Below are 20,557 nucleotides of genomic sequence, written 5' to 3'. Positions count from 1 at the left end.
ACCTACCCTACAGGGGCAGGAAACAGCATAGAGGAGAAAGTAACAAATGTAGCCACAGACTACGCAGAACAATTAACAGTAGCTAAAACGCTACCTTTCCATTTAATCACCACCTTAGCAGTAGTAAACAACTCTAGTTAAAAATGTAGTATTGAAACTAGTGTAATAAAAATAATGGCAGCAGAAAAGGTTCAATACAATTGAACAAGGCACAAACATTCTGTTTTCAGAGTCTTCTGAGATAAGGCAAAACATGCCTGCCAAGTGCTAAGGAGACAGTTTAAATTAACCACGGGCAGGGTTAGAAGTGTCATTTGGATTAGAGGCTCTGTCCATACGGAACCAACACAGCAAATGCAAAGACAGTCCATCTCCAGTGCCTGCTCGAGAAACAAGTCTTTGCCTTTCAGTGGAGCTGTGCATCCAGGTCGTATTTCTCACAGAATTTGTCTGTGAATGGTATACACGTAAGGAACTCACACCACTCACACTTGATGGGGTAGAAATAGAACAGAATCACAAGTCCTGAGAAGAGTGCAATGAAGATGAGCTGGAAAATTATAATTTGGCATCGCTTCCTATACAAGTCAAACTTCCCAAAGCTAATGTAGGGCAGGAAGGCAAAGGAGAGGAAGAAGCCACTGATAAATCCTGAAATGTGAGCAAAATTATCAATCCAAGGCAGGAGGCCAAAGGCAAAAAGAAAAAGCACCACTGCCAGCAGCTTGAAGAAGGCCCTCCATGGGCGTGCCAGGATTTGCCAACTCTGGAAGAGCTCCACAAAGAGACAGGCCAGAATCCCAAACTGGGATCCTGCAGGGCCAACCTGCAGAAGAAGAGCATTATGAGTAACATCAGCCACATGCCACCTGCCTGGCTTCTGCAGCCAGCTCCAGGCATTACAGTTACCTGGCAGCTCCTTGTTCAGGAATACTTGGGAAGGAGATGCTGCAGCCCAAGCCTTTGTCCTTATAATGGAGTTTAAGGAGTAAAGGGCCTAGTCCGATCTTGGGATCGAGGCAGCCTGGATGAGGCCAGCTATTGCCAGAACTGATTTTATGTTTAAGGAAGGCAGATCTGGTCTGAGTCACCAGGGTGAAGACTCAAGCTCCCTTCTCCTCCCTCCCACCACCTACTTTTCCTCAATGAAGGACAAGGACAGTCCTGGACAGTGTGTGTGAGTAAGGCAAGCTCTGCCCTTTTCCCTCACCCTCAGCTGCCTGCCACTCATGTGGAAGGTCTCTGGCACTAGCTACAGATCTCGGTTCCCAGACCTGCAAGGAGCCTCTTGTGCTCTGGCTGGACAAAAAGCAGTAGCCCATTCATTGCAAGAGGCAGCCTTCTTACTGCAGCCCAAATAGGCCAGTCCCATGGAAGGCCCAAGGTATTCTGGCAGATTCTACTGCTTAGCAATTAGATGAGGGTGTGGTGCTGCCTTTCTAGCTACAAATCTGCACAAGCCATGTGCTGCAGAGATGAGCCCAGCTCTGGTTTCTCTGCCTCTGCCAGCCAGCCCACCACAGGCATACAGAGAAGGCCTGTGTTCATTGTAGCAGTCAGGACAAGTTGGTGGGACCCTAGCCTGTAGGAGACCCACCTCTGCTCTGTAGGGTAGGAATATTGCACTGGCAAGGTTCCCAGTAATGCCACTGAGCAGGTAGATGATAGAAATGCGATGCCATCCTGCCAGCTTCTCCAGGTCCCGCAGGATCGTCATTTGGAAACAGACTGAAACCAGACAGTGCAGGATCCTGCCAAGTTCAGAGTACAGGAGCTGAAGCAGCAGCCTCTGAAGACATCCCCTGTCCTCGCTTGTTTCTTGCCCAGCCTCATGGAGAGCTGCAGGTCTCGCCCAGCCTGGCCCACCTCTCTACCAGCAAACTCTACCTACAGAATCTCAGCCAGGACAACAGCTCAGCCCCCCTCCCCAGTCTCCCAGGGACGGGCCTGCCGGACAGCCCTCAACAATCCCAGCGCCAGGGTCCAGGGCTCCCTCAGCCACTGGAAGCTTTACACTTACCCAGCATGGAGGAAAAGTGAGAGCCAGAGGCGGTAGAACTGGTCAGGGACTTCTGGATTTAGGAAAGGCAGGAGTCCACAGACGTCATCCATGCAGTGCACCTAGGGCAACAAAAGCAGAGTCATGAAGTGTGCCACCCAGCTTGGCTATTTACCAAGGCCAGCGCACAGAGACTGCACCTAGTTCTGAGGAGGCAGCTCTCCACCCTCTTCTCCACTGCATCAAGTCCTAATGTTGTCTCCGAAACACAATCACGTGTGTCCCCAGTCATATCCTAATGCAGCTTTACTCCGTTATTCTTTGCTCCAACGCACTTACAAGGGAGCCATCGCCACTGGCTCACCCACGGAGCAAGCCAGGTGCATTCCTAGTGCTCATACAGCGGCCTGGTGTTGGGCTCTTGTGGTTGCCAGCCTCAAGTCCCGAACCAGTCTCCCCAGAGGGCCATCTCTCTACCGCTTCTGTCTGGGTCAGCGACCTCCCCAGGGTTCAAGGTGGGACTCAGCAGTGGGGCTCGGCCTGGAAGCAGGATGCAGGACTCCCACCCACACTGCCTCACAACGTCCTCCAGATCTTGCCACGCTGCTAAGGGGAGCAAGAGGGAGGAGTGCAGCCATCCAAACCCCTGGCTCAGCAGTTACCTGAGAGCAGAGTGTTGCCTCCTCATGGAAATAGCCCCGCATGAATTCACAATACTCCCGGGAGGTTATTTCACACCTACAGAAGGCAGAAATAATTAAAATGAGAAATAGCATGTCACGCAGGGATGGCACAAAGGACTATCCAGTGCCCTCCCAGGCCACTTGATCCCACTGCCCCTCATCCCAGGTTCAGGCATAAGAGCTGTCTCCAGCATGCTGCAACGTCTCTGCAATGCATACACTAAAACATTCCCATTTGATTTGGGTACCGCTCTCCAATACTCCCCTCCTGCTTCCCTCCCAAACAGGAGCCCAAATCACCATACACACTAATGCCATGCCTGCAGGGACTGCAAAACAAACGCTGAGGTGAACTATTTGCAGCTGAGAAAGAAAGAACGCAGCTTGGGGGATCTGGGTCGCTGAGGGAGTCCTCTGGCTCGGCAGCTGGCAAAGCACAAAGTAGGGGCTAGGCCAAGGGTGTCCTGTCATGACCTTCAGGGACAGAGCTGCTTTCAGGGCAGCACTGACTTTCCTCCCTAGCAGGAAAAAACAGGCCTAAGTAAATACGGGGTAACTACTCAAGCTGAGGAACAACACGAAGACGACTGCGGGAAGACTGTCTCCCTTCTCAGCAAACCTAGAGCAGGTTGTCTCCTGATATTTCCTCGAATGTTCAAAGACACCATGCCGGAGCCAACCCAGCATGTCAGGAACGAGCTGGCCCTTCCTAAGGAAAAGTGCTGAACTCCCCAGGACAAGTATTTAATCCCCAGGGATACGTGTCCTTCCGGACTGTGCAGGAACAGTTGAGCGAGCGAGATATCCTGACCCACACCAAGGACTCATTATCCCATGCTCGCCCCAGAGCCCTACTCCATCTAGGAGACCTGTCATGACTCCTCGTCCCAGCTCCGGGCTCTGCGCAGGAAGGAAGAGGACGAGCAGCTGCGCACATGACCTGAAAAGGCCCTGCACCTCACGCCAATGCTCAGCTCTTCTCCACACAGGTAAAACTCGTTACCTTCCTTTGGTCCCAATGCAGCAGGGCCGGCCTGTGATCACGCAGTCCATGTGAAGGTGGTTGGTGTAATTCCCAGCGCTGTTTTTTGTGCAGATCTGGAAGATGACAACAGGCTGCAGTCAGACAGCTGTGGCTTTGCTTGCTGCCTGAATGACGTTAAAACAGCCCCTTGGGAAGAAGCCAGTCCCGCAACAGACACAGACCTCCCAGAGGCTTCCTTCCTCTGACACCCCCATTTACCTGGGCCTCCAGGACCTGAATCACCACCACCACCTGACTGCTGAGTGATGAAAACAGCCCCTTGACTGAGTCATTCTCCTGGCAGGGCCCACGAGAGGCCTTGGAAGGCTTCAAGCCTTCCCTAGATAAAGCCAAGGCCGCTCTGATCTGGTGTTTGCAACAGCCCTGCTGCAAGTGGGAGGCTGCACCAGAGAGCCTGGGGCCCCTTCCACCAACACTGCTGTGGCTCTCCACAGCAGGATGCCCAGGGCTGCAAACGCCATCACAGCCGCCAGCACAGGTCCCGTGCTGCCGGCAACGCTCACCGGCCATTTGGTGATGTCGTCCGGCCACTCGTGTGGCTCTGTCGAGGCTGGCTGCTCACACACCCTGCAGCAACAGAAAGCCGAGATCACCCAGAGAAACAACTTTCCCCAGCACCAGCAGCAGGTGGGATTACCCTGAGAGTCACCGCACTGCCCTGACCCCAGGCTGCTGTCCCACAGGTCTCCTCTGTCCCTGGGACAGGGCTGGCAACACGCTACACTGGATCAGCCAAAGATCTGCTGATCAAAGCCACTAGTAAGGGGGTCACAGTCTCCTTCAAGCGAGTAGACATCACAGTGTCGGCACAAGGTAGCCATCAGAGAGCACAGAACTGCCCAACAACTCGCTGGAGCTGGCGAGTTGGCACAACTCATCCAAGTGGGCACAACCCCAATGGTGGGGATTCAGCTGGTCCCAACCATGGTGACCAAGGGCACAGGCGTCCTCCCCAGAAGTCATCGGAGCAGACTGACCCTACAGAGCCCTGTGGGTGGCAGGGCTTCTGGGCATGGCTGTGCTGGGAACATGCCTGCTGACCACCAAGCAGGGCCAGCCTGTGCCGTCAGCATCTGGGCAGTGCCACACAGCATCCAAGCTCTGCCTCAAACTCCCCTGCACCCCCAGCAAGCCTCAGCACCTGCCCTTTGTTGGGTACCCTGATCTCTATCAGTGCAGGTAAGAACATCACCACCCGCATGTCCTTTGGTCCTCAGAGCAGCTGTTGCCTGCCTAGCAATGAACCGGCCTGGTCCACCATGCCTCTCTGACTCCTCTGCCACAGCAACACTGGTGTCCCCAGGATGGCAGCTGGGAGAGGCAGGACCTACCTGGGGTCCTGGTGACAAACAGACCCAAACTGCCTCTTGCTTCCCGCCAGCATTGGTGTGCTGGGGTGGTGGGGCCACTTCACCCACACGGCCAGGGTGGACTGCAGGAGAGGGGAGAGGAGAGGCATCACTGTGAAGCCCAGGGCAGGAGAGACATCAACAGAAGCAGCCCTGAGCCCACAGGAACAGTGGGGAAAGGGGCCTCTGCACTCACCGAACACTCCTCCTCCGAGGTCTGCACACAGCCCGATTTGTCATTGCGCACACAGCAAGCTGAGTGTTTCTCCTTCTCCCGCTTGGCGCTGATGAAGCTGTGCACTTGCTGGTCCTGCCTCATGCACGGTGAGAACTTGGCCCCCAGGTGGATCAGGGCCTCCTGGAAGAGAGATGGAAACACTCAGCTCAGCTGAGGGGCAGACAAGAGCTGACCAGGGCAGAGCAGGCTGGGGGACGCTGTGAGGGGCACCCCTGCCAGGGCCCAAGGGACCAGGGACGAGTCCTGCACAAGAGAGCCCTACACACAGACATATTCTCAACATTTGCCCTGAAGAAGCAATCCCAAAACAGAGTCCAGGGATTTACTTGACCGTGGCCTCAGCAACGCCAGGACTATGGATGGGAAAGGAGGCTTTGGGACGTTACAGCTTTTACCAGTGGGGACCAGCATCAGAAAAGCTGCCACAGGACTCACATATTTTCTCTTGGCCCCATGCCTCGCTTTGTAGAGACAGGGTGCAAAGCAGGAGTGCCACGCTCCATCCCAGCCTCCCACTAACCCATTCGGCAGGGCTGCTGGGGCAGGGTGCACGGCTGCACCTTCGCAGGAACAGCAGGGCCTCATGGAAAGTCCTGGCACCAGACCCCAAGTGGCAGAGGGCTCCAGCCCACAGGGTGGCCCAGCTGAGGCATGCAGCCCCCTCAACCCACCAAGGGTCCCAGCTGATGGTGCTCACCGAGCTGGGGCCAATCCAGAAGTTTTCTTGCTGGACGTATTTGACGTTTTCGTAAACCCCGCGGTTCCGTAAGACCTGAGAGGAGGGAAAGCGAGAGCGCTGTGAGCTGCTGCCCGCAGAGGTGGCAGGGCAAGCAGAGGGGACTGGTGAAAGCAGCACCCATGCGAGAAGCAGAAATCCCCACAGCAGGTGACTGGACACACAGTTCTGTCAAACTGGCCTTTCCAAGAAAGCAGGCAAAACCCCAGCAAGGCAAACTGCTCCGCCTCGGCACATCAATCCTAAGTTTTCATTTCAAATGCCTATCTCTGGCTATTTCAACTGTCAGGAAACCCCAAGGCCTGGAGGTCTGCGTGTGGTTGAAAGCTTGCAGAGAGCTTCACACAGATCAGAGGTGGGCACAGCATCTTTCGTGTCAGTGGTGCAGGCACAGACACCAGGAGACAGTGCTCTGAAAGCTCTCAGATGCATAGGTGGAGAGAGACCACAGAGCACCCACCACATGGAGCAGGGACACAGCTGCAGGCACGCATACCTTACAGAAATCTTTGACAACACATGGGGAGGCTACAAATAGCTTTGAGATCAGCTCTTAAAGCCACACAAGTCAGTTTTGCTCTCTGCAGGAGCAAATTCCTGCAGCTGCTGCAGAAAGTTAACTCAGATTTGAAACATTTCCCTGCTGTGAACCTCCTCCTAGTCTCCACCAGGAGGTGAAGAAGCTGCTCCAAGGTCTCCCAGCAAGGACGCAACCAGAGCCTGTAAAGAGCCCACCATGCTGTGCCAAGGGCTGAAGGGCCTGCACAAACCCCCTTTCAATCCACCTGCCAGGAATCTGGGTTCCCATCTCCACTGCCCTGCAAACAGCTGAAAGAAATTCCAGCGCTGCTGGCAAGTCTTCTTTCTACCCCCCTGGGATCTCCTCTCCTCCAGCTAGAGATAACTGCTAAAAGCCATAACTCCCAGGAACGTGCCCAAGCCCACCCAGCACCCAGTCCAGCTGGCACGGGATCTGTGGGTGCAAGCAATGGCAAGAGCAGTATGGCTGCAGGAGGGAGAGTGGACAGTACACAGGCTGAGACTGATTCACAGAGATGCTGCAGGCAGCCCCCCAAGGCTGGAGTCTGGTGTCCGGCTATCAAGGCTTTGGGCAAGTAGCCGATATGCTAGGGATTACGACGTGGAGCCAATGGCTGGTGGCTGAGAGGCAACCACAGCTCAGGCAGATCATGGGGATTTACTTACCGAATCGACAGTCTCATGTTGTGAGAACCCCACAGGGGCGATTCCGTAGATGCACACCGCAAGGATGGTGATGAGCGAATGCACGAAGGTGACCCAGTACGTGAAGAAAGGCCTGAATAGAGGGGAGAGAAAAGGGAGAGAAATCAAAGGTTGAAAACCAGGCACATTACATCTGTTCATGGAGCACAGGAGAAAACCTGCTGTTTTTCCCCAGGGGCCTGGCAGACTCTGGGGAACAGGGCTAAGATCGCCCAGGATGCACAAGACTGGAGGCAATGACCTAAGATCTTGCTGGCAGACAACCCTCTGTCTACTCTGACCCCCAAAGCACAGGGCAAGCCACCCTCTGCCAAGAAAAACAACTATGAACATATAAGCTTGACACCAGCATGTGCTGCATGTCTGAAATAACGACTTTAGCGGAACGATCAGAGACAGGGAAACCTGCACCCTCCTGTTCATCATCTCTCCCAGGACAGCACTGGCATGGCAGAGACCCACCATCCCTCACCAGCAGCAGAGATACTGGCACCCAAAGCAACACAAGGAGTCGGGCAAGTTCCCAGTGCCTGGTGATGCTAACGTGCTGCTCTCTGCTGCAGTTTAATGATGCTGTGCTTCAGGGATATGGTCTCGAGCAGCAGGTTTCACCCAGCCACCCTCAGGAAGTGCCTGAGTCCTCAAGGGGCAATGGCATTCAATCACTTGCTAGTTTTGTTGGGACACCCTCCTGTGACTGCAGCTCTTACCTGTGATCGTCCATATCCTCGATCTGCCGCTTGACATAGCTGTCTATGCGCTTGCGGTAGGTGCGATTTGTCAGCTTCCCCACCATTCCCAGCCCATATGGTCTCTTCTCCTTGGCGAAGAGCTTCCTGACGGGAACAGCAATGCGCTGGCCACGCTTCTGCGGGCTCACGCTCACCACCTCCTGCCGCAAGCGGACTTTGGGCTGTGCCAGGGCCCCGTCCTTTTGCTTCCTCCAGCCTCGCTCCAGTGGGCTGAAACACGAAGTGGGACAGAAATGATTTCCTTCCTCATGGCACAGCAGGAGGGACCAATCCCTCTCCAGCAAAACAAGCCCTTCTGTTCATTCTTCCCCCACAGCACATCCTCATGTCTTGATTTTGTCCAGGCGTGTTAGGTACAAGCATGTCTCCTGCACAGGCTTCCAGTCACACAGAAGATCCCTGGCGCTGCCTGCTTGTTTCCAGCATCCATCGAGTGTTCTCCGTGGCTTGTTCTGTGCCCACCCAGCAAGGATGGGCCACAGCTGACAGCAGACAAGGGGCCCTGAAGTGGCAGCTGCATTTCCAAAGTCAGGCAGCTCTACGTGATGACAGTGCAGGACCACGTGCAGAAGGTGGCACAAGGAAGCTGTGCCAAACTAAGCCCCACCAACAAGGAGCTCTCAAAGCTTTTCAGAGTTGTCTCAGCAACAGGTTACAATGCAAAGGCCATGGCCAAGCATCATGGGGCATTTTCATTTTGGGGACATGCAATTTCCACCCTCCCAGTATGGATTCTGCAACAGGGAGCAGCAGCAGCACCGTATGACCACTGTAACCAGTTTCCTCTCTCTCAGCTCTAGCCTTGACTGAGAGGTCTCTCCTGATTCAAAAAAGATGGAGAAGAATAGACATGTGACATATCCGTGGCTGTGTCCTCACCACCTCCAGGGCCAACAGCCCAAAGACTCTGTTCCAACCCTCATGTACATCTATTTCCTCCTCTACTTCATTCCTCTTACTTCTCTGCTATGAAATGGAAAGTGCAGTTTTGCCCTGCAGGGAAAATCCACCCTTGAAGTATTTTACTGTAATCAGAACGGTAAGTTAAACCCAGCACCCATCAAACCGGACAAAGGAGAAGAGCAGAAATCCAAGCACCTTCCCAGCCCGAGACAGTGACACTGTCACATGCTGCAAGCTGTGCCAGTTACCTCTCAGGACCCATCTTCCACTATACCCTTTATTTGTCCTGATGCATGCAATTCTCAGGAAAAAACAAAACCAAACCAAGCCAGGCTTCAACAGCATAATAACAATCCCAAGCAGCTCTGTCTACATAAAGGCTTTTTCCCAAAGAGCATGCAAGGGCAGAACATTGCACAGCTGCTGGTGAATAGCCCCTGCTTTACAAGTCTGCATCATCTTCAGCCGTTTTTTTGTATTCTTTTTTCTTAAACAGCTGTTTGGAGGTCAGGAGCATGCCGTCCACAGAATCCAGACCTTGACAAAAAAATACTGCTACTACTTCGCCCTTGGTGACTGGCCAGCTTTTGGTAGGCATGTTCCTTGATACAAGTTCTAGTCTCTGGCTTACAGATACCTCCTCTGGCTTCCTAAATAAGCCCTCTGCACAAAAATAATCATTATCAGAACTCGTTAGAGAAACTAGCGTTCCACCTTTTTTCTGAAAGCTCACCAGAGCGTCTCAGAGACGTCAAAACAGCTTTGGAGCATGAACAAGCAACACAATGAGGGAGAAATTGATACCTGATTAGCCAAAAACATGGCTATGGAACTTCATCTCTTTGCAATACTGCACCTAGCAGAAGACACGTTTTACAAAGCTGAAAGCCCCAACTGGGATAACCCTTCCATGACATCTCTTTTGGGAAGCCTTTCTCCAATAGAAGGTGCAGAGTCCACTACAGCTTGCTCTTGCCCTGAAAGTTCAAGTTGCTTCTGTGCTAGGGACGTGCTGTTTCCCAGTATCTCCTGTGCTAGTCTCCGCAGTCAGCCTCTGCCAAGATAAACCCTCGCTGCCTGAAGAGACACCTGACTGGCACAGTATTTCTCTCAAGCGAGAAAGAAGTGTATTTTGCTCAATAAATAAAAACCATTCAAGGAGATGCACATAGACGCAAGAAGACTGAGACTGTCTGAGAGGAGAGATACCAAACTCCCACCAAGTGCTACTTCCACCTACGTTAAGACTGAGTCAACATCTTGGAAACACCTGAGGAGAAAGCACCAGCAAGATGGGCTATGAGTGGCAGAACCACAACAAGGACATTCTCCCTGTCTGCTCCATGTTCACACCTAGCAAAGCTCTCTGCTGGGGCGAGCTGCCAGCCAGCCAGAGCCAACTCAGGAATGACACAGAGCAGTTACTCAGTATCAGTTACTCAGGTGGAAAAAATCTAGGCACACAGCACAGTACCACCCACATATTTGTAGGGCTCTCAGCATCAGCGCCACACCTTTCTCTGGTTTCAAGTGAGGAATGCAGCTTGGCTTGACACTCAGCAATGCTCCTTGGAGCAAGACAACAGTTCCTGGTGACTGTGGCAACGGAAACAGCCTTCTCACCTCTGCTGTATTCTTATAGCTGAAAGCTGGGCCCCAAGCGTCCCTACAGCTGATTTAAAGTGACTGTTGTTTCCTCAAGGCATGATACAGCCTCTGAAACACATCATGTGAAGGTGAAAGTTGCTGCAGAGACTGCAGAGGTGCCCTCAGAGTCACCTTCCACACGCATAGGTAGCTGGAGCAGGAGGTCTCTCTCCCAAAGCATCAAGAGAAGCAAAGCTGAAATTCAGAGAACCAGTCGCTGCCCTGGTCACACACCAGATCCACTCTGAGTGCCCACGGCGCTTGAACCCTGCCATACCCCATGCAGGAGCGATGGTCTCACTCCACCAGCTGCATAGCACAGGAGGTCCTACTCTCACCAGGTTGGGGACCCCACAATAGGCATAGGCAGCTCTGAGGAAGATACTCACAGCAGCAAGTGGCTTCTCTCAAGCTCATTTTTGTCCAAGGCACCTCCTGTGAGATCCGTCTGATCCAGAGGTTTCACCTCAGCGTCTTTGATTGCAGCTTCCGATGGTGACTCAAACACTTCATCAGGGTAAGTAGAGAGCTCCTCATGGAGGACTCCTTCCTGGGCAAAGAAACAGAAGTTCCATCAGAAGGAGCTATAATCACATTTGAGACATGAGCAATGGGAGAGCCCTGCGCTGCCTCTGGCACCCAGTACCATGCCAGCGCCCTGCCCCTCACCCGAGCAAAGAAAGAAGTGTCAAGCTCATCTGGAAAATCCACCGTGTCCTCCTCCAGGAAACTTGCCGGGGTAAAGCTGCGTCGCTGAGCCCTCCTTAGGGTGCTGTCCTTCACGGAGCGACCCTGCAGCAGGAGAGAGCGCCATCAAGTCACTGCGAGAAACCTGACCCCCAGGCACAGGCCACGGCACCCTGCCCGTGCTGAACCAGCTCACGTTTGCCTGTGGAGCACAGCAGTCCTGCTGGTATGCGACACCTTCCTTGCGAGACTCTCAAATCCTATCCCACTTCTTGATCTGCAGCACCCATCTGCCATAGGGGCTGACAGGTAAGGCCTGCAACATGCTCCTCTATCGCATGTTGTACAATCACGTCTCTGACCAAACAGCAGTGATATCTGGCATCAGACACAGCAAAAGGGGCACTGGGCCCCCTCAGGGCTGTGGCACAGCCCCGTGCTCCAGGAGCTACGCAAGAAAAGAGAACTGAACCCAGCACAGCAAGAGGCTCAGGTACTTCTGCTCTGCCATAACGGTTGACCAGGTGCAGAAAGACTACTCAGAAGTCCAGGCTGGGTGAACTGGATCTGCTAGGACCCTCTGAGGCTGCTGGCTACGGGAAACAAGGCCCCCAGGCTGATAAAGAGCAAGCAAGGCATACACTGAAGCCCAGCCAGCTCCCCTTCTCATAAATCCTCCCTCCTAGACAAGTGGCAGAGACAGGACAGCAGGATGACCTGGTTTCTTGCCCTCCACCACTGCTCTTCCCATGATCAACCCCCCACCACCACCACCACCACCACCACCCACACACACATAGGTAGCTCCTTCCCTCTCACCCCTCTCCCAGAGCAGAGCTATGTCCTGCTGCCAGACTGGTCCCTGCCCTCCCACAGACGGTACCTTCACCAAAGCTGCAGCTGCTCGGAAACTCATTTTGGCAACAGACTCCCGTTTCCGCCGTCTTGGGAGGCGATTGAACCCCGAGCGCGAACTGGTGAAGGAGCAGAGCGATGTGGCACCTGGCGTGATCGGTGTGTGCGGGATGCTGCAGCCATCGTTGTCATCAGCCATGCGGAAAGCTCGGCCACGGGCCAATGGGTCTATGATCTGCCCAGAGAGGAATCCCATCAGTCCGTGCACCCTCAACCCTTGCCCAAGCCCTCCTCCCTCCAAGCAAACATCTCGAGACCACAACAGTGGCTGGGCTCCTGAGATGGACCAGGAACCAGGCTTGAAGGGACTGAAATTCTGCAGTAGGGAGATGACAGATAACATGTCCGAAGCTCAACCTTGGCTCCAAGTCACAAACGCAAGTCCTCAAATCTCTCCCCCTTTTTTTTGGTTAGCATTGACTATTTTAACCCAGAATGTTCCTTATGTTCACAAAAGACTCCAAGCCTTCTTCAGTCCTTCTTACGCTCTTGCTTTCATTCACCTTCTGTGCCAGTGAGCCAGGATGTGCTGCACGAACAGGAGTTCGACAAATCCGGAGCATCTCCATGCTCTTTCTCTGGCTAGTTTCCTATCTGAGTCTGAACAGCCCAGGACTTAAACAGTAGCCAAGTGAAGGTCAACTCTAGATTTTTATCTGTTTCTATTAATTTCATTGTAACAGCTGGAAAAAGTAGACAAGTTCCCAGGAGCTGCAAGCCTCTCTTTGGGGCGCTACCCACGGAAGCTTCCGCTTTTTCCAAATATACTAACCAATCTATTGAAAATATTGCCTTCAGCTTCAAACCTTGCCTCTGTCCTCACATCATCATAGCTGTGGTTTCCATATGACTTCTATACTTTATCTTAATGTGTTATGATTTTTTTTACCCATAGTTGCACATTCACCAGGAAGCTTTATGGGGTTACACCTACTGACACCATGTCCTGATTTAACGCTGTTCATGTAGAGCCCTACAGTACACCTGAGTCTTCTGTGACCAAAGACTAAGTGCAAGACACTTCAGCTGGTGAGAAAATAGGAAAGAGCACAACAAGGTGACACCCACATCAAAAGATGCATAATATTCTCCTCTGTTTCAATGATGCAGCCAGGTTTCAAGTCACAGTCTAACTTGCTTTGGTGGGAATTCATTTTCCATTTGCCCAGCTTGCAGTGATTCTCGCTGATGTCCTAATACCACATCCATTAAGACCACTGAACAGAGCAAAGGAAAGAGCTAGTATATTGTAGATTAGCTCTTAAGTGCTGGTAACTGAATGTGGGGGTCCCGATGGGGTCCTGTCCCCTGGGGTCAGCGTTGAAGGCAGGGAGAAGGGGGGTGCTGGATATGCTTTGCAGGCACCCAAAAGCATTTCTAAGGACCCGTGAGCAGAGCCGTAACGCAGCTGATGCCAGAGACACTTTGTGAAGTTCTACAACATAACCCGATTTCTAGGAGGTCAATAGTTGTGCCACTGCCCGCGTTCAGCTCAGGGCAAGGATTCAACAGGCAAGTGTCTTGACTGACAACAGGCTCCCAACTGTACACTGGGGTCCAGGATACAGTCCATTCTGTGAAGGACTGCTTTTTATCCTTGCAAAATGGCAGCAAAAAGCCTGAGTTGAGAGCCCTCTGGCCATGCTGCCCATATGTCTAATCACCTTCCATGGCACCAGTGTCATGATGTGACAGACACAGCTCTGAGCCTATCACCAAAAGAGCCTTAGGATCTCAGCCAACTAGACTGCAGAGAGGATGCTGAAGAAGGAAGTATGCCAAAATGTATCGGAGGTTTCGTAAGTGTCTGAGCATGCAGACCAGAAGTATCCAGGCAGAATTAAGTATCCAGGTGGGACAGAGCTTCCAGGGAAGTAGAAAGCTCGCGGCCTTGACTCTGTCCTAGGTGTCACTCACCTTTTGCATGCCCAGCTGGCAAGGCCCAACATAGAGTGGAGGGGGGGTCTCTGTGCTCGTTAGAGAAATATTGTCCTGGCTGGGCAAGTCCATTTCCCGGATGACCTGAGGTTTCAGCTTCCCATACCGCAGGCTGCAGTGGCGGAGGCTCTTTCTCTGCCATTTCTGAGTAGCGTCACTGTCTTTGCTCACCCCAAACCAGTCTGCTGTACCTCTGAAAGATTGCAACACACAAGTGCACAGGAGCTTTATGTTTGCTTGGACTAGGCAAGTTGATAAAAGCCCTGGTGGTCGTTTCCAGTCCACTCAGTCCAAAGACAGGCAGAATTCTTCCCCATGAGCATCTCACAGCCTGTTCTCAGCCTATTTTTTATATTTTGACAGATGTTGGCCAGAAACTTTCACCCACCAATGACATTCTCTCATTTAACACACGCACAAACAAACAAAAGACAGAAAAATTCACTGTGTGTAAAGGACAGTTAGTTCTGAGGCTTTCTAGAAGGAAAGAAAAAGAGATGGAATAGAAATTAAAAAAAAAAAAAAGGTGAAAGGGCTTTTTCTTTAAAAACCATCCATGGAAAATACTTACCATCTTCTGGCCCACCCAGGTTCAGGCCCACCATGGTGGGACTGTGCTGTTTCATGGCTCTGTAGCTTCTTCCAAGAGCCATCAGAATTCACTGTTGTTTCCCAGCCCTCCCCCACACTACCAAGATATCCCTAACTTCTCCATGCATTGCTGCAAGATTTCCATCCCGCTCAAAGGTAGCTATAATGGCAGAGATTTGCTTGGTCCTGAGCTCTGCTATGATGGGCACACACCACTCTGAGCTGCTGGTGGCAGAAGTAGGAGCCCAAGGCTTCAGCCATGGGGAAGGTGTGTTGGGAACACACCAGCCTGCATGGCCAAGTGGCTGCTGTCACAGAAGAGTGCTGGATCAGAAGCAAAACCCCTAGGAAAGCAGGGTGTAAATCACACTAACATCAAATACTGAAGGACAGCTGGTACTGTAAACCTACAAAGACCATCTCAGGCCTGCCAAGCCTTCCCCACTGTGGTTAATCCTGCTTTAGAAGATGACAAGCTGTATCAGCCCACAGTTGTCTGGCGCAAGTGCCAAAACCTGAAAGTCCTTCCAAGCCAAACCCAAAATCCTGGCCTCAAGCTCCCTGCTCTGAGTAGGATTTACAGCTGCTGAGGAGGCAGCAAAATCTCACAGATCATAAAGGGAGCATTAAAACATACGTTGGAGTAGGTGGTTGGTTAAACCTAGAGTTAGGTCACACAAGTGAACCAAGCCGGTGCACGTGGATCCTGCCATCCATTTGAGATGGAGAACTAGCCCTGGGTCAAGCTTATTTTGCTCTATAGAAGAACAAAAATGGCACCAACGAAAAGGTCAGGATGTCCCGCCATTATGTAAAAACATGTACATTCAAAACCCACAGCCTTTCCCTCCAGCACCTCCACCTCCAGCTGCAAATCACCACACACTGCCCTCAGCCTGTCCCCATTCTCCCAGCAACCCACAATAAATGCTTTCAACAGGCACTAAGGTCAAGCGGGCTGTTGCTAAATCTTACCTGTTCTCGCTGACCCAAATTTTTCCTAATGCCTCCAGCATGTCAAATACGGGCCAGAGCTCCAGAGAAGGGGCTACACATCTCAGAGCACTGCTCTGCTCCCACAGACCGACACCTTGTCAGAGCAATGTTCATCTCTGACCTGGAAAGGCTAGGGCCAGCATCCAGCCTAACACTCCCAAACCAAGTCCATAGCACAGAGGAAACGCTCTGTCCATGTGAACTTCAGGACAGAAACAAGGACGCTGTCCCTCCCTATGCAGGCATAAGACAAACACAAATAACCCTCACAACAGAACCCAGAAGGCTTGTCATAGACTTCTGTAGCCAGTATTTCAACACCAAGGCAACTCTGGACAACAAGCCAGTATGTGGGGTCACTCCTGAAAGGGAGAGGACAGAGTTGTTTGTGTCCATATGAGCCTGCTGATGAATGGCCACTGTGCAAACAGCAGCATCCCAGAGGTCTCTAAAACTGTATCCCCACTATCTGGAAGCACAAGCACTACCGCAGGTGCTTTGCACAGTGAGTGTAAATCCTAAACTGCCAAAGATCACCGCTGGTCCAGGCCCAGGGTAAAGATCTGTTCTACTCCCTGACCATAGCTGAGATGGTCCAGGAGAGCTACCTATGGTGTTCAGAGTATCCAGAGTGCCTCAGGAAGGTATTGAACACCCCCTCCAGCTGGGAAACCCCATCACCTCCTACTGAGACTCCCTGAAGCACTGCAACCAGCAATGAACCAACATCAGGGGCTGGCTCTCACTCAGGCTCTTCTATTGGCTTGAGTCAACCAGCCTTGAGAGCCTGAGCCCAAGCAGTTGCCAGAGGCAGATGTGGTGCCAGTGTGGGATTTGGCCAGGGGTAGCAGTGAGGAAGGCCAGGATGGAAAGGGACTCCTGGGCGTCGGGTCCAGTTCCTGCCAGACACGCAGTCACATTGTCCATTTCATAAGTTCACTGCGCTTCAGTTGGGGAGGGGAAGGGGGTCGTGGATGGCCCGTCGTGCTGGGTGTGCCCCGGACTCCAGGAATGGTTGATCTCCTTGATGCTAAGACCACCTCCACCTCAAAAAGAAGACAGTCAATTGGATTAGCATATGCTATGATCCTATGATGTCAAGAGGGAAGGGTCAGATTCCTCAGCTTCTCAGCCCTGTCTGGACCAATATAACTAGAATCCATTCAGTGCAACTTCCTCTCTCTCCCCTTCAGCCCCAAGGAGGCTTTGGGGGCTGACATATGTGTACGCTATGTGCGGCGTGGATGCTAGCAAAGGCAGGCTGCACAACAGCTGCCCTGGGGAGATGCTCCAGCTACAGCAAACACCAGGAGGAGGACAGCTCGTTAGGAAAGGCAGGAGGGAGGGAGGGAGGCTGGCGGGTGGACAGCTTGTTAGTCAGTTCCATGCTAATTATTGACAGCTGCCTACATACTTAGTAGGAGTGACCATCATTTTGTGTTAGATGCACGCACAAACTTGCTCACTCTCGGCCCCTTTGTGGGCCTCCTGGCCAGCCCTGGGAAGGCAATCTGGTCCCAGCAACAGCCACAATCTGTGCAGTTCACAGCAGCCCTTGCACACGCATGCAGGGGTGGGTTTCACACTCAGTGCTACCAGTACCTGAAAAACGATCGGGGCAAGGACTGCCGCTTTCTCAGGGACCTCCTGCCCACCTGGTGCCCATGAATGGGCATGGTCTGACTCCTTTGAAAGCGTACCCGTCTGCTGCAAAGAAAAGAGAGCTGAAGGGAAGGAGCCCGCGGGGCTGGGGAGAGGGGCAGTGACCTGCATCCAACACCTCCCCCTCTCCTCATTTAGTCCCATCTGCAGCAGCTGCGCCATACTGTTCCTGGCTCTGGCCAACAGCACGACCTAAGGGAAAGAACCAAATTCGAGCCACACGCACCACCGTCTTCAAACCCAGTAGGCTGCTGATTGCCTTTAGTGCATCCCTGACTTATGTCTCCCACCACTCTCAAGACACCAGGGATGCTGCATTCCCCCTCCCTGCCTAGGCCTTTCCGTTCTGCCCATTTCTGCCCAGAAATGCAGCTACAGATCCCACTGGCTGACTTTGGGTGCTGAAGTGTGAAACCACAGAGGTAGCTGCAGGCTGAGGCATGTTCTGCTCAGACACAGGTGTCTGATGCCACTGGAAATGTTCTCTGGCAGGATCTCACCTGGGGCATGAGTTTATCTATCCGTGTCACATCTGCTACCCCAACAGGGTACTGGACATCTCAGACACCCTGGGAGTCTGGAAATCGTGTTAATGCCTACACTCAGGTGCCTGAACCACTCCAATGCCATGTTCTGGACCATGCAGGCTTGACCTCGGGCTCACACCTGATCTGTGTCCTCCAAGCCCCAGGCAAAGGGCTGGTGAGGAGTCCTGCTGCCAGAAGAGTTTCACATTCTGGGCATCACAGGGGCCAGGGGCTGCGTTAAGCAGAAAACCTGGAAGTTAGCCTCCCTGGACACATAAAACAAATCCTAAAGACACTATTATGGATGCATGGTCTGCAACTCTCCATCACATCCCTAGCTCTGCTGCACGGAACACAGGATTTTAGGCCATTCCTCCGTACTTCTCTCTTCCCTGTTGCTGTTTCTGACCCAGTTATTTCATGCTCTTATTGCTAGTTTCAGTGTCTCATGTGCATCTCCTGCAGTTCAGCCCCTTGGACAGCCCTTGCCACCACTGCCTGCCACACACACCCGCCCTCCCACCCATATCCCGCAGGACTCTGGAAAGCAAGCTGTGAGTCCTCAGCATCTATGAGGACGGCAACTCCAGGAGGAGAGCGCCTTGGCCACCCCTGTGTTGCACACAGCCTGCGTGTAACCTGCCACACTGCAAAACACCACTGGAACAGAAGACTCCCAGCACTTCCAAAAACATCTGTTCACCTCTGAGCAGCTCCCTGTAGGGCTGCATAAACTTCCAAAGGTCAAAAATTACTACATGTGTCTCTAAACATAGGAGGGGACATGTCTGCCAACCTAGATCCTAGATCACAGCCCGTGCAGGCAGCTGCAGGACACGTCGCAGGGTCTGTCAGTACAACAGCCACATGCCCACGGCCCTGATGCTAGGCAGGACATTAGCAACCTCCCTCAGCATGCAGGAGCTTCACCACCACCACCCAGGGCTCCTTCCTTGCTCATTGTAGCTTCTTTTGTTCTGTCTCTCTCCTGCAGAGATTTGTCCTCCCCCAGCGCCAGTGCTTTGTGCTTCCCCCACCTCCGGAGCCTACACACAAGTTGCACATTGTGAGGATTTCTGAGGATAAGGCTGCCCTCGCCTTTCCACACAGTGCCTCTGGCCAAGGCCTTGGCAACACCCTCCTAGCTTATCCCCTCATTCTTGAGATGCTCTTGCCTAATTCTGACATGGATGCCCATAGAGGCTTGGCCTGCTGCAAGGAGCAGGATGAGAGCCCAGTGGTGAGGCAACAAGCAATCCAGGCATGCAAGGTCAGCCTCAGGCAGGCCCAGAAGCAGCCTGAGCGGCCACCGTCCCACAGTTCAGCTCCCAACCCCATTAGGAGCAGGACCACAGAGAGACGTTGTGGGAGGACTTCACCACCAAGGCAGCTGGGGTTCATCTGAGGCAAAGGAAAACATGTTGAGCATGAGACTTCAGTCTCTCCCTGGAAGAGAGATCCTCCTCTCTCAGCTGGAAAGCTGCTCCACAGAGTGAGTGGGTGAAGGCTGGCTGGAAGGAAGTGCCCCAGACCTGTGAAGCCCCAGGGACGCTCCCAGGATCCCGGCAGGCCTGGCGCACTGCCAGGAATACAAGCCAGGCATCGCAGGAGAGCAGCTGCGGGAGCCACTCCCTTTGGACAAACTGGGATAAGCCTTAGCGACAGGGAGAGAAGGAGCATCGAGCTACATAGCTGTATCTCAGAGACCTCTGGGACATGGTGAGGAGCGATAACCCTCTGCGCAGGCACGGGGGACAGGACAGGAACAGCCTCTCCCCACTCTCCATTGCTCCCCTAGCCGTCTCAAAGACCTGCCAAACGAGCCAGCAGAAGGACTCGAGCTGCTGCGAGCCCCAGGACTGCTCAGCACCACGTGGCAGGCTTCTGCTTTCCCCAGCAATCACGTGCTCTCAGATACTGCACCAAAGCAAGCCCAGCACACCACACCGTACAGTCCGAGCTACACATCAGCTCTCTGGGGCCCAGGCTCTGACTGGGCAAGGATCATTCATCAAACTGATCTCCACAATTTTCCTCCCAGGACTTGGCTCCTTGCTTACTGAAGAGATGTCTAGAGCACCACTGGGCACATGTATTGGGGATCAACCCACACCCACCCTCTGCCTCAACCTCGTTATAGATAACGAGGGAAAGGCCTCAATCCTGCTGTGACAGAGTGCCACGTAAGTGACAGACAGTGGGACAAGCAGAAGACCATGAATAAAGGAGGGCAATGGATGGCAGAATCCACTAAAGCAGGCTCCACGTGCCCAGCATCTCACCTCCTGATGGTCTGGGTGATTGAGGTCTGTCGTTGTAGCACCGGTCTCCTCACTTCGTTAGGCAGGGAGGGCACGCGGGTGTTGTCAGCAGGCATACTCACGCTTCGCAGAAAGGCCTGACGTCTCGTGGGCTGCAAAGCAAAGCAGGAGTGGAGTTAGTGTTCTCAGAGCGATGTTTTACAGGACCAGCCAGGATGTGAAATGTGAAGTCAGCAGTTTGACGGCTCCCCTGACCACCCACTGGGTGCATGCAGCTGGGCAGCAAAGTCAGGCTAACAAGGACTGCGTCCACATTAGCCTATCATGAACCAACAGGAGATCTGCAGAACAGAGCAGCCAGTGCCAAGGGCTCGACACTTGCA

At 52.9% G+C, this 20,557-nt stretch overlaps 1 protein-coding gene across 4 annotated transcripts in view; it reads right to left on the bottom strand.

Moving 5' to 3' along the window:
* Positions 1-67: 67 nt before the first annotated feature.
* RHBDF1 (rhomboid 5 homolog 1) overlaps positions 68-20,557 on the bottom strand; it is a 40,829-nt gene continuing 20,339 nt past the window's right edge. For all 4 annotated transcript variants that reach the window (XM_068909119.1, XM_009674647.2, XM_009674648.2 and 1 more), the window contains exons 3-18: positions 20,196-20,326; positions 14,117-14,330; positions 12,168-12,374; positions 11,267-11,389; positions 10,987-11,147; positions 8,006-8,257; positions 7,257-7,368; positions 6,012-6,086; positions 5,273-5,434; positions 5,059-5,159; positions 4,231-4,294; positions 3,686-3,780; positions 2,662-2,737; positions 2,021-2,121; positions 1,598-1,751; positions 68-826 (exon numbers count right to left, since the gene is read on the bottom strand). In XM_068909119.1, coding sequence (XP_068765220.1) covers positions 407-826; positions 1,598-1,751; positions 2,021-2,121; positions 2,662-2,737; positions 3,686-3,780; positions 4,231-4,294; positions 5,059-5,159; positions 5,273-5,434; positions 6,012-6,086; positions 7,257-7,368; positions 8,006-8,257; positions 10,987-11,147; positions 11,267-11,389; positions 12,168-12,374; positions 14,117-14,330; positions 20,196-20,326 — 2,448 coding nt within the window. In that variant the 3' untranslated portion in view covers positions 68-406. The remainder of the gene's footprint in view (positions 827-1,597; positions 1,752-2,020; positions 2,122-2,661; positions 2,738-3,685; positions 3,781-4,230; positions 4,295-5,058; positions 5,160-5,272; positions 5,435-6,011; positions 6,087-7,256; positions 7,369-8,005; positions 8,258-10,986; positions 11,148-11,266; positions 11,390-12,167; positions 12,375-14,116; positions 14,331-20,195; positions 20,327-20,557) is intronic.

This window comes from Struthio camelus, chromosome 15, assembly GCF_040807025.1.
Source record: "Struthio camelus isolate bStrCam1 chromosome 15, bStrCam1.hap1, whole genome shotgun sequence".
NCBI lineage: Eukaryota > Metazoa > Chordata > Aves > Struthioniformes > Struthionidae > Struthio > Struthio camelus.
This window is presented reverse-complemented; position numbering and strand designations above follow the sequence as displayed.